This window comes from Peromyscus eremicus, chromosome 2, assembly GCF_949786415.1.
Source record: "Peromyscus eremicus chromosome 2, PerEre_H2_v1, whole genome shotgun sequence".
In the NCBI taxonomy this organism is placed as follows: Eukaryota; Metazoa; Chordata; class Mammalia; order Rodentia; family Cricetidae; genus Peromyscus; species Peromyscus eremicus.
The window spans coordinates 151,778,381-151,791,528 of NC_081417.1; the positions used below are offsets into that span (position 1 = coordinate 151,778,381).

A 13,148-nucleotide genomic window follows, 5' to 3' on the forward strand; every position below is an offset into this window, starting at 1 on the left:
TAGATGTGCAGTGGGTGCCCACAGCAGACCCTGTTTCAGTGCTGCTGTTCAAGTCCCTTGGGCTTCAGGCCGTAGGCCCTGTCCCTTATGCAGATTAAAAAGGAAAAGGAGCCAGGCGGTGGCGGCGCATGCCTTTAATCCCAGCACTCGGGAGGCAGAGGCAGGCGGATCTCTGTGAGTTCGAGGCCAGCCTGGGCTACAGAGTGAGTTCCAGGAGAGGCGCAAAGCTACACAGAGAAACCCTGTCTCGAAAAACCAAAAAAAAAAAAAAAAAAAAAAAGGAAAAGGAAAACCATCACACCAGCACCCCTCTGGAGGCTCCTGAGTCGGCTGTTTAAAACAGAGAGACTTAACTTTCTGGGGACACCTGACCTGGAAGGAGCCCCACAGCTTCACCATGAACTGTTGACCCATCAGCCCACATCATCCCTTGCACAGCCTTGTGAGGGGATGTATATAGATCTGCTGGTCATCAACGCCTATTCTCGGGAGACCAAAGACTCTCAGACCCCGAGCACCTGACCAAGCCCACCCCACTTCACAGGGGCCCCCATCCAAAATCCCTCTGAGAAATGACTTTTTCCTTCTGGGGTTTTTTTAAGTGGAGGATCCAGTGAAATCTGTTACTGAATAGTGTGACTCTGACAGTCTTGGTCCCAACCTCTCCCTGCTGGCGTCTCCTGAAGAGGACCCGGCTTCTCAGAGCACCCCTCAAGTGAACGCACAAACTCAGGTCCTGGTGGCACAGACATTGCTGGGTGGCAGGCACTGTGGGACTCAGAAGCACTCCGCATATATCAGCTCAGCAGCCCTGAGGTACAGAAACGGCTTCCGAGGTGTGCAGTACCCACAGGGCTCCCCACGGCCCCCACACAGAATGACCCCCCACTGCTTTGTCTCCCTGCATTGTGTGGCAGTGCCTGGCTCAACAGGAGTCTCACTGTTCCCACCTTACAGAAGCCCCAAGGTCGCTGGAGGCCCCGCCATTGCTGTGGCCCCACTTCTCCACAGTGTCCATAAGCAAGGCGGACCCAGCGCAAGACAACACAAGTCAGGCAGCAGCCACAGTTGCCAGGACCTACGCTGGGGAGAGGAAAGTCCCTTGGGCTTCAGGCCGTAGGCCCTGTCCCTTATGCAGATTAAAAAGGAAAAGGAAAACCATTGCACCAGCACCCCTCTGGAGGCTCCTGAGTCGGCTGTTTAAAAACAGCTCATGGGTCTGTTTCTGCCCCTCCCAGTTTCATTTCCCCTTCTCTCCGGGTGATGGCCAGAGAACGACCACTGATGTGATCCTCAACTGCTCCAGATTGTCCAAAGAGTCCCCTGGACGGGGCAGGGGGGGGGGACCCCACGGTGTGCAGCTGACACCCTCTCCACATTAGCATCCACACCTGCCCAGCTCACCCTTTACTCAGTGGAGGGGGGAAACTGAGGCTCAGGTCATCCATCCTCTAGCCTGATAGCAAACGGGTCTGGCTGACCTCCTCCTGCTACATCTGGGTGTTGGGGTGGGGGTGGGGACGGGCAGTGGAAGAGGGCACACAGCTCTTTCCAGGACAGGACCAACAGACTTCTCTGGCCTGCCAGGCTCCATCTGCTGCTGGAAGAAGCCTCTCCAACACAAAGGCCAGCACAGAGAGCTTCGGGAACCGATGCCTTCCTTCCAGAGATATTCCAAAATGGCAGGCTTGGGGCCTGGGGGAGTCTGTACTGTCCAGAGGGGCGGGGGATGGTCCCTGAAGGAGCCACCCTGGGCAATCCTGAATGGGACGCTCCCCCCAGGGGAAGGCCCTGTTCCCCTTTCTTCTTGCCACACACCCCAAATCCCCGGCTCCCAGACAGGTGAAGCAAACCAGACGCCTTCAAGCCAACACGTGCCCTCAGTGAGGGGCGCCAGTAAGATCAAGCGGAAGTGGGTAACCGCTCTCAGGTGAAGGGAACCACACAGGCAGCTGCTGTACCAGCTCTCCAGCCCTCAGGGAAAGTTCCTCGAATCTGAGGTCTATGGCATGTCCCAATTTTTAAGTGCTGCCAATGACTTCCACCTTCTTAAAAGAACAATGTGGGCCCAAATAGGCCTGCAGCCTGCCTGTGGCCGGGGCAGGGCAGCTATGGGAGTGCCTGACGCTCAGGACTTCAGGACCTCAGGTGACCCAGCCCAGCCTGATTCCATGACCTGGCGAAGGTCAACAACAAAAATCAAAGCCAGCAGTCCCAGCGGAGAGTTCTCCACACTGCTGTCTCCCAGGCCACCCTCCTGGACAGTGGACATTCTCTCCACACTGCTGAAATCTCCTTCCAGGAAGAGCCAGCCGCTAGCCTCAGCTCTGCCTTGGGACTCCCCAGAACATCGAACACTTCCTGTGACCTCACACCATGTGGCCTCTCTGGAAACAACCATCTCGTAAGCCCTGGCAAGGTCACCTCACTTGCAGACCATCCCTTTCCACCTCCACCCTCCCACCAGTGAGCATGAGGGCAGATGTAGGATCTGCAGGCCTGCGCGGGGCAGTGAGGGACTCACTCCACACGTGCCAGGAAAACAGAGAGCCTGCAGCCTCCAGCACCTGGCCTTGTCTTCTCTTCTGTACCTATGTCTGGCTGCCCTAGAACTCCCTCTGCATCCCGGCTGACCTGAAACTCTTGCTCTCTCTCTGCCTCTATCTCCCAAGCACCAGAATCACAGGTGTTCACCAGCACACTGGCTAAAAACTTGCACTGAGGCTGGGGGTGGGGGGTGGGGGGGTGTAGTTCAGTGGATAGAGCACTTGACTAACATGCCTAAAATCCTAGGTTCAACCCCCAACATGCATAAACTGGGCATGGAGGTACATGCATGTAATCCCATCATGGGGAAGTAGAGGCAGGAGGATCAGAATTTCAAAATCCCCCTCAGCTACAGAGTGAGTTTAAAGGCAGCCTGGAATACATGAGATTCTGTCTCAAAAAAAATAAAATAAAATAAAATAAAATAAAATAAAATAAAATAAATCTGATTTAGATGGAGATTTCAGAATCCATTCACTTAACTATGATACTAGTGTACAGTCTCTGGTTAATTAGACTAATGAACAAAACTCTGTCCTAGTAATTAGATGAAAGAACAAAACTTTCTTTTGTCCTAAAATAACATGAATCACAGTGATCCAGTGGATCAGGCTCCCCTCCCTCAGAGAACATTGCCACCTAGTAAGTGACCCCAGGAAAGCTGCAGAAGCAGCAGGTGAGGCAGGTGAGGCCCCGATGCACAGAGGGACCCAAGGGCTAGGTGCACACCCACCTTGTTGAGGCTGCTGCGGTCACTGACGCTCTTGGTCAGCTGCTGGATCTCTGCCACCTGGTCGGCCAGCCGCTTCTGCTCATTCAGCTTCTCGGCCAGCGTCTCCAGCTCCGTGAGGGCTAGCTGCAGCGACAGTCTGTCAGGGTGGCCTCGAGGAGTGTTCTTCAGCATGTCCTGCCAGGGCCAGAGAGAGCACGAATAAGGCATGCCCCACACATGTGCTCGCATGCACACACACCCACACACTGTGAACACACACAAACACACACACACACACACACACACACACACACACACGTTAAAGAGATGGCTCAGTGAATAAGAGAGCTTCCAGTTCTTGCAGAAGACCCAATTTCAATTTCCCAACATCCCTATCAGATGACCCAAAACTGCCTGTAATTCTAGCACTATTGGATCCAACACCCTTGGCCTCCAATGTACCAGCATGCACTTACACATGCCCACACACAGACACACATCCATATATATATATATATATATATATATATATATATATATATATATATATATATATAAAATGAATCTTCTTTTTTAAATGCTGCTGAGCACAACAGGCTGCCCTTTCAAAGTCGACAAAGATAAAGCAAGCCCCAAAACAGGAGTGGACCACAGATGAGATCCACTGGACCCCCCTACCCACAGCCCTCCCCTGACCCTTGGGGAGTCCCAGGCAGTACCTGGAGCAGGAGGATGAACTGTGGAAATCTCTGAACGGGTTTCACCATCAGCCCGTAGAGGGTGACTCGGTCCGCACTGCATACCTGCCGCCGCTGTGGGGACAAGGCCATGTCACTTGTCAATCTTCCACAGCAGGGGTCCAGCACCAGGGTCCAGACCTAGTCCCCATCCTGGGAACCTCTCCCTGGGCTCTAGAATCCTGTTCAACCTGGAATCCACAGTCAGGGACCCTCCCACCATGGCACACCCTATGTAAGCCACACCCTCGGAGAACCTGAACAGCCACTGAAAGGAAAACCGAAAAATCCAAGTTTACTCACTGCCGTCTATACGGAACCAACATTACCATTCCCTCTATGTAAACTAAGAGCAGAGGCCTGGGCCAGGGTGAGGGTGAGCATGGGGGTCTCCCTGTCCTACTTCACACCTGCTTGCTTACTCTACCCACGTGCCATGTGGGTCCTGCCCCATATCCCTGGCAACCTCTCGGCTTCCCCTTCAGCTTCCACGTTTTCTGCCCCAGCTCAAAGCTCTTCCTTGGCTCCCAATGCTTTAAATATTCTTATCTCATCCATGGCCTGAAGATCCAGGAGCCCAAACTAAACTACACTGCCCCAGGGAGCGTTCTTTATGGGGTACCCATGCCCCCAGAATCCTTCCAGCCTTGCCTGCTCCCACATTCCTGCCTCTTACTCTTGTCAGTATTCGCTCTGGAAACAGCCTTCTAACTGTCTTTCCCAAGACCCATATCAGATGGTTCCCCCTTGAGAAAGCATTCCTGGTCCACATCTTCATCAGTGGGGCAGAGCTCTCCTGCCAAAGCCCCAACATGTCATCCCCCTGTGTCCTCTTTTGGATGCAGGGCTGTGTCCCTCACCCACAGCACCCCACCGCAGAGATCTTGCAGCCTGGCCACAGCTAAAGAGTTCTGTAGCTTCCCAAAGTCTTGAACCTTTTTTGCTCCTGGGTCAAGTCCAAGACCTGGCGATGCCCATGTCACTTCACAAACAAGGAAGCCACCGGCTATGGGAACACAGGCCAATCCTGTGGTACCCACCACAGATCCATCTGTGTGCCAGGTTTGCCCTGCACCCTATTGGGTTCCAGGATCCTGAGCTGACTACACAGACCCTTTAACCCTCGCACCTCCCTCTCAGGGCAAGAAGGGATAGCTCCCTGGAGACTGGGTTCCTAGATAATCTCGCCATAGCCATGACGCCAAAGTTGGCACGACAATGTCCCTTCTCTCCTGAGGCACCTCCCCAAGTCCGTCCCTTGTGAGTGCGGACTGCATGGCCCTAGGGTACCTTGAGGAACTCCAGGAATGCTGGCTTGGTGAGACAGGCCTTCTTGATGATGGACATGGCGTTGGTGAAGTTGTTCACATAGTCGCTGTATACATCTAGGACCATGGACTTGGAGAACTGTAAGAAACAGGAGCAGGAGCTGCATCACCATGGTGGAGGAGGCAGCTGCACCCACCCTACCATGCTTCTGAGACCCTGCGCAGGGAAGGAGTCTCGGAGCTGGGAAGATTGTCTCGAGGTGACAGGAAACAGAGAGTTTTTCTACAGCAACTCAGAACCCACAGGAGAGAGAAAGCAGCCTAGGGCAGGGATGCTGCCTGGGCGCCATCTATTTCCTTACCATGGCCAGGAAATGAAATGTTCCTGAGCCCTCGCTGGGGAGATGCACCCACAGCTAAGCTACAGATGTCGATCTCTCACCATAGGCCCCCCCAGGCACACCCACCTGGGATGTCACATCTAAGTTCTCCCAAGCACTGTCATTCTCAAACTATCCTTCCACTAGCGGAACCCAGAGGCTTACAACCCAGCAAAGTTGGCTGGACCATTTCTCACCCACTCCCTCTCTGAAATCTGAGTGTTTCAGTTTGACATGCAGGACTCCAGTACACTCCTCATTCCACAGGTGTGGAATCTGAGCCCAGAGACATCCCAACACCTGCCTGAGGCTGGGAAACCAAACTGGAACCATGACTCCTGCACTGTGATCCAGGGCTCTTCCCCCAGATCCTGAGGCTTCATCCTGGAGCTACAGATGCAGCCCTGGGCCAGCATGTGCAAGCCTCGTTGATCACACCTGGTATGCTTAGCTAGGAACCGACACCGTGTCCGGGGCTGCCCATGAGGCTGGTCTCTGAGCAAGGCTGCCGCCACTATACCCTGGCTTCAACATTGTCTTGGCCTGGCACACCTCTTACAGGACATCAAGGTGTCATGCCCAACCTCTAGTGCAGGACATGACTCAGGGGCTCTGATATCATTGACTTAGACAAGGCAACCAGGTGAGGGTGGAGGTTGGACCAGCTAATCCAAGTAGAAACACCTACTGAGGCCACAAAGAGGTCCCCAATCTTCTCAGTGGAGTCCCATTCGGCCACACGGGAGGACAGGGCGATCTGGAACATGGAGTGACAGTGCAGAATCTCCTTTACGCGGAAGAAGACCACCTGACACTTGCGGACGCTCAGGGCCTTGGGTTCCATCTCCATGAGTGGGTTACGGTAATCCTGCCAGGATGGGTGGGAGCGAGAACGAGACCAGCTATCTTCAAGGCCACCAAGACAAAGCAGGCTGAGAACTGAGCAGACCCCCCTGCCCAGTGGGGCCTTCCTGATGCAGGCAAAAGCATCCTGCCTTGTTCATGGATGTTTCTAGAAGGTTCTCCTTGAAAGTGACATTTCTGCCCTGTCTGTCACTCCACAACGCCTCCCACCCCAGGAACTTCTGTGTTAAGCTGCCTTGGGAGCAAGAGGATCACTTCTACACCATCTGTGTGTGAGGACTCTGGGTAGGTGGCTCAGGGCCAAGGCTGGCTACGGGGGAAGCTCAGAGCCATCTGTGTGGCTGAGCGGTGAGGTCTCAGGTCACCACAGTTCCCTGAACTCTCAAAGTCAGAACTACACCCTCCAGACACTTTGTATGATGCCTGGACTCCTTCATATGGGTCCCAAACTGTCCCTACACCAGCAGCTCCATTCCAGCATCCCTGAGGAGTCTAGGTCTTGGAAACCCAAAACAGACAGGGTCCACACACATGTCACTGGGTACCCCAGTGTGAGGAACAGGGGGCGTCCCCCTGCACCCTTGCTTTGAGGGCTATCTGAATGGCCAGGAAGACACAGTCCCTTCCAGGCACAAAAGGGAACACATGCCTTCACTCTCATTTCAGAGATTCCCAGTTTCACTTCAGAATACAGCTCTCACTACAGACAGAGGCCTTGGAAACCCCTGGCGTCCCAACACGTCCTGTTGTTCCTCGGAAGCAGGAATGGCTTTTAGCCCCTTCTCTGTAAAACTACCACAGTCCCCCAATGTTCTTTATAAAATGACTCCAGAGCCCTTCCCGCTCTCGTCCCAGAGGCCCCCCCCCCCAGTCCTCTGGAGTTTCACCTGGAGTATCCGTTTCAACGACTCCACATAGCTGCCTTCACTCTGCACGATGGAGCCCAAGATGTGTCTCCGGACCACCTGCTCGGGCCAAGAGCACAGTCAGGATGTGGGATCCAAGGAGCAGAGCCAGTCCCTGATGTATGAAGGATCCCAAAGGCGAGAAGAAGGGGAGCCCCAGAGCCACACAGGAGGAACCAAGAGACACCCCTGCTCTGGTTGTCATAGAGCTAGTGGGTCTTAAGCATCCCAAATTCTGGGACCTCACCGTCTCCAGACCCTGTATGGAACACACGGAGTCCAGTTCCCTGCGAAAGCCAACCCCCCTTCATAGTCATTTCCCCTCAGATTCTAACCAGCATAGCCCCAGGCAGCAGGCTGGCAGATGCCCCCGCTCCCCACAGACCTGCTGAGGACTCAAGCCATCCGGCATGGGGCCCAGCTCTGGTGCTGGAGGTTTGAAGTCTGTCACACCAACCTCCAGGAGCCCCATATCTTCTTCTTCTGAGTCACCTGGAAAGACAAACGGGAGGGTAGCTACGGTGGGGGATGGCACCTCCTGCCCAGGCCCCAGGAGATGAGAAGCACTCAAAGAGGCCCGAATCAAACCTGGGAACAGCTGCCCCTGAGACAAGTGGGTCAGCTCCAGCTCCAGCTCCCAGGCTCCCCATGGTCCTCGGCTGCTCCCCGAGAGCCTTTGACTCAGGGAGCGGGAGGGAGAGTTGGAGGATGAGAAAACAGCACCCCACAGGGCCACTGTCCCCGCCGAGACCTGCCCACTCTGCCTGCTCCAGCCTGGCATGGGCCAGCCACTCATGTCCCCATCTCTGGGCACTAAAAATAGTTTTCATCTGGATGCCAAAAGGGGGGGGAAGAAAATACAGCCCAGGAAGAATCAACCCATCGGCTTTTCTCTTTCATTTTTAAAAATGCAAAGATGCCCCCAAAGAGAGAAGGCTTAGCTGGGTGTGACAGGGACTCCAGTCTACTGGGGCTGGGCTCAGCCCACGGCAGACAGAGTCCAACAGTAACCAAGGCCCTAAGGAGAAAAGGAGGCGTGGTAGGATGCTGAAGAGTTGTCCTCCCAAGCTCTGAGACCCCCGTGAGGTGAACCCCTGCTATTCAGAGGCTGCAGGGCCCATGGAGGCCACGGACAGCAGGAAGCGGGAGACAGAAAAAGAGAAGTAGTAGCCAGTCCAGCCGCCGGAGGAGCAGGACACCCAGTTGGCCCTTACCTGAGCAGGACACAGAGGAGGAGGAGGAGGACGGGCAGCGAATGACAGCATGGGGGTGGGGGTGGGGGTGGTGAAGGCCCTCCTGCCTGGCCCACATATTGCCTCGGGCATCACGCATCCACCCCAGCCGCCGGCACCGAGGCTTCCTCTTCCCCCACGAGCTGCTGGGTAACATTCTTGCCCTGTGATCTGAGCCGCCCAGCTATTAATAACGCCTCTGGGGGAGGGTCATTTTAGGCCCAGGGCTAGTGGGCGGAGTGGAGAGGGTGTCCCAGAAACATCCAGCCTGTGTACTCCCTTACAAGAGCCAGTGCCCCCACAAAGGGAGAGGAGGCATGGGGTGATTGGCTTAGCCAGTGTTAAAGAGTTACTTCTATGAGACTGGGTGAGGTCCCAGCTGTGAGGCCAGAGAGACTGGGCAGGACCCAAGTCAGCATGATGCTACCCTGGCACCAAATGCCACCAGGGCTGACAGTTGTCAAGAACAATGCCTACTGTGCAGGACTCTTTCTGTGTGCAACATGGACATCATCTCCTTGGCCTCAGGAGACAGGAACTGTTATTAATCCCATTGCATGAAGGAGGAAACTGAGGCACAGAACAGCAAAAATGCACAATTTCCAAGAAACTGGAGGCGCTACGGGTTCTCCTTGGCTTGCAGTCACGTTCCTTCTAAGTGCCAGTCCATGTGTGAGGCCAGCAGAAGGCACTCCCCAGATAAGGCCGCCTCCCACCCAAGGTCTGGCACCCTCAGAGTTCTGCCCAGACATCACAGGCCATTCGCCTACTGTCCTACATCTTTGTCCCCTTGTACTCTCGTCTGCTGTCCCCAAAGATGTAACACGTCACCGGTGCTGGGCCTTACTGGGAACCTTTTGAGGGCCCCAGTCTGGACATTATCTGGAAGAGGGGATCAGTGAGTGCCCTGGTGGGCATCAAAAAACAAGAGGTGGAGACCTGAGTGGGGCCTCGGGAACTGGGTTATCTCGGAAGAGTGGCCAGGGCAGGGAGAAGAACCAAACAACGGCTGGGCAGGTGAGCATGTGGGCAGCAGAACCCTCACCTCCTGCCAGAGGCAGGTCCCAGGCAAAGCCTTGAGTTGGCAGGTGCAGGAGGCCTGTGCAAGCCAGGAAGGCCCAGGCAGCCAACAGGGAGTAGCAAAAAGGCACCACAGGACCCTCTCCACCTGCGTCACTTCCCCAACCAACCCTCCCCACAACTACCCGCATGACTCACCCCAGATGCTGAAATGCCACCTCATCAGCGGGCTGCAGGCTCTCAGCACACCCCATACAGCCCTTCCTCTGCTCCATCCCTCCCTCCCTCTCCCCAGCTATGTTTTTCTCCCAGAGCGCCTACTGTGACTAGACATTATATTCCCTATTTGTTCACACTTTCGCCTCCCATCACTCCAACCAGAGCATTAGCTTTGCCGGAATCCAGGGCAGAATTCATCGCCACTCCACTCACAGCTGTATCCCGGGACTGTGGGCTCCAATCCTCCCATCCTTAGTAGCCCACAGTAGATGGTTTGTTGAACGAGTAAGTGGCCACTTGATCAGATCCAACCACGGGACACTTCTGTCTGAAACCCTGGTGACCCTGGTGTCTTTAAGGGCAAGGGCAAACGCCCAGTCAGGCCCATAGAGCCACAGTCACCCAGCCCTGACCTCTCACCTCAGCCCCCTCCATCACCCCCATGCCTCTGTGTCCTCAGGAACGTCTGTGACCTCTCTGTACCCGTCCCCTCATCTGCAGGTTAGTGATCCGATGCCCCTCCACACTCGGTAAATGTTGACCCTCAACGCCTTTGTGCATGCTCAACCTTCGCCCTAGAGTTCCGCTCTCCTCTGCCTTGTAACCATTCTTCTGCCTCACCTTTCACCTCTACCCACGCTCATCTCCACACTCCCGCAAGGACCTAAAAGACTAATGTCAGTCTGACCCATGCCCTACAGCACCCGGAGCCCCTGGAAGAAATTGTTAGGTTCACTGAGGACAGTGTTTAGTAGGTATTCAGTAAGCAGTGGTGAGATGAAGATGGACAAAGAACGTTCTGGATGAAGTCAGGTGAACCAGGAGGCAGAAGAGAAACAGCCTTAGCCACACTGAAGGGAGGCCCCATGGCTCACAGAAGAGACTGGCCGCGCCAGTCGGAGGTGTGGGAAGCAAGCTGGAACTAACCCAGACATTTGGGGTTTAGTTCAGAAAAGGCCAGGCACCGGCCACATCACCCCCAGCATGCTCCACCCCGAGGACATTGCTGAGCGCCGCCCCTGCTCACCAAGGACGTCTTTCCTATGCAGAAAGGAGACTTTACGCATGACGGCCATCCGTGTCTTCTCCAGCCCATCCCTGGTCCCGCTCTTGGCGGCCTTCATGAGCTGGGTCATCTGAGCAAAGGCAAAAGGGACTCATCAGAAGCTGAGGGGAGCTGGGGACCCCTGCCTTCAAGGGACCTCAGCCCAGACATCAGAGTCAGCCAGCCCTGTTCCATCCATTCTGGATAGGTGAGCAGCAGAGGCCAGAGATGCAGGGAGAGAGATGTGCTCATGCTCCAGGGTCCCTCCATGGGCAGGAGAGGGCCTGGCCTCTTCCCTGTACCTAAGGGGGTGATGGGATGGGGAAAGTGCCTGGTCTAGGTTCAAACCCCCGCTCTGATACTCCTCAGCAAGTAGACATCTCTCTGAACCTCAGACAGAAGCATACAGGCTACCTTCCCAGGTGAGCAGAGACTCAACAGGCCAGCTCTGGGAAGGTCCCTGAAGGCTGACCCCCCTCCCTGCCTAGCCAGGTGAGGAGCCCCACCCCTCATCCACAACAGCCAGGTTCAAGCCTCTGCCCACAGGGAGGGGAAACTGAGGCCACAGGATGCAGAAGCCACGCCCAGTGCTGCCATAAAGCAAGCCAAGCAGGCCTTGAGGTGAGAGGACTGTGACATGCTCAGAGTGGGAAGCAGACACCTGCCACTAGGACCCTAAGAGGAAAACTGCTGTCCCTGTACCCTGCCCCTGCCCCACCCCCAACACTTTCCACACCACCAGCATTCACTATCAGAATGTTCCACAAGGGTGGGGTATCTGCACTATCCGATATGGAGCCCACATGTGACTCATAGGCACTCTGAACATGCCATGTGGCTAAGAATTGGAAATCTCAATTTCATTTCACGGGAAGAGCCACATGGCCATGGTATGAATGTTCCATGAAACCCCCTCCTTCCTCAGACTCTGATGAAGATGAAGATACCAGTCTGGAAGTGAGGGTTCCCCTGGGTTCACTGGCCTCACTTCTACCTCCAGCAGCTCTTTGACTCCCAACTGAAGGGCTACACTTTTCTTCATAGGGTCTGAGTGAGGACAGACAGACAGCCTGGGGTAGGCGGGCTGAGAGCCTCGGGGGTTAGAGCCTGGGGGAGCTGGGAGCCTGGGGGACTGAGAGCCTGGGGGAGCTGAGAACCTAGGAGGTGGGCTGAGGCTAGAGAACTAACACAGAGTGGTGGCTTTTTAGGAACAAGACCAGCTTTCAGGAAATAAGGCAAAGAGGAAGTGGGTGCCCACCCCTTGCTGTAGCCATAACTATGATTTTTGGTCTCTTGGTAGGAAGGGTCATAAGTGCCTTTGAAAAATCTAATGGGGGGGGGGCGCTCTGAGATGGCTCAGAGGTTAGAAGCACTGGCTATTCTTCTGAGTTCAAATCCCAGCACCTACATGGTGGCTCACAACCATCTGTAATGAGATCTGGTGCCCTCTTCTGGCATGCACATGCAGGGATATGTGTAGACAAAACATTGTATATGTAATAAATAAATCTTTAAAAAAGAAAAAGAAAATCTAATGGGGAAACAGATGTCAACCCCAGAAACTGCACATGGGTGAACCTCTCTTCTAGGACACATCCAACTAGGGGGAATTATACCCTAGATGGAACCATCAATGAGCCTATCCTCAGAATCCCTCAGTGTGGCCTTCAGGGAATCATCAGAGCCCTTTCCATTTGGTGTTTTTCTGAACAAAGATGAACAGCAGGTGAACACCCCAGAAGGTTCCCTGAGCTGGCCTGGCATGTGCACCCTTCCATACAGTGCAAGCTGGGCCACAGGCCCAAGTGTTCTACCCTCCATGGGCTCCTGGCTCCTCTCCTTGCTCCCTTCTTGGGTCACGACCTTCATGAGTGTCTGCTGGGGTCCCTCCCCGTCCTCCTGCTGGCCCTGGCTCTGCTGCAGTGGGCAGAGATGTAGGATTGACAGGACTCAGACCCTGGCATGACCAGACTGGAGCCCAGCGCTGCTGCGGACTGCCAGGGTGACCACCAGCCATGCCCTACTCTCCTGGCACTAAATGATAGTGGAAAGACAGCCATCTCTGGGTGCCACAGGGACCGTACAATAACAGTGGCCACCATCATTAAGCACATAAAGCCAAACATCACCAAGTATCTTACCGGCCTCATCATCCAGTCTCCACATCCACCCTGGGGTCGCCACTACTTACGGCAGAGAAATGGAGACTCATTGAAGCC

At 54.8% G+C, this 13,148-nt stretch overlaps 1 protein-coding gene across 1 annotated transcript in view; it reads right to left on the minus strand.

Moving 5' to 3' along the window:
• Arhgef10l (Rho guanine nucleotide exchange factor 10 like) overlaps positions 1-13,148 on the minus strand; it is a 108,236-nt gene that overhangs the window by 58,243 nt on the left and 36,845 nt on the right. Inside the window, exons 8-14 of the mRNA XM_059255308.1 lie at positions 10,912-11,020; positions 7,799-7,905; positions 7,396-7,473; positions 6,333-6,512; positions 5,287-5,403; positions 3,979-4,071; positions 3,281-3,454 (exon numbers count right to left, since the gene is read on the minus strand). Of these exons, the coding sequence (XP_059111291.1) occupies positions 3,281-3,454; positions 3,979-4,071; positions 5,287-5,403; positions 6,333-6,512; positions 7,396-7,473; positions 7,799-7,905; positions 10,912-11,020 (858 nt within the window). The remainder of the gene's footprint in view (positions 1-3,280; positions 3,455-3,978; positions 4,072-5,286; positions 5,404-6,332; positions 6,513-7,395; positions 7,474-7,798; positions 7,906-10,911; positions 11,021-13,148) is intronic.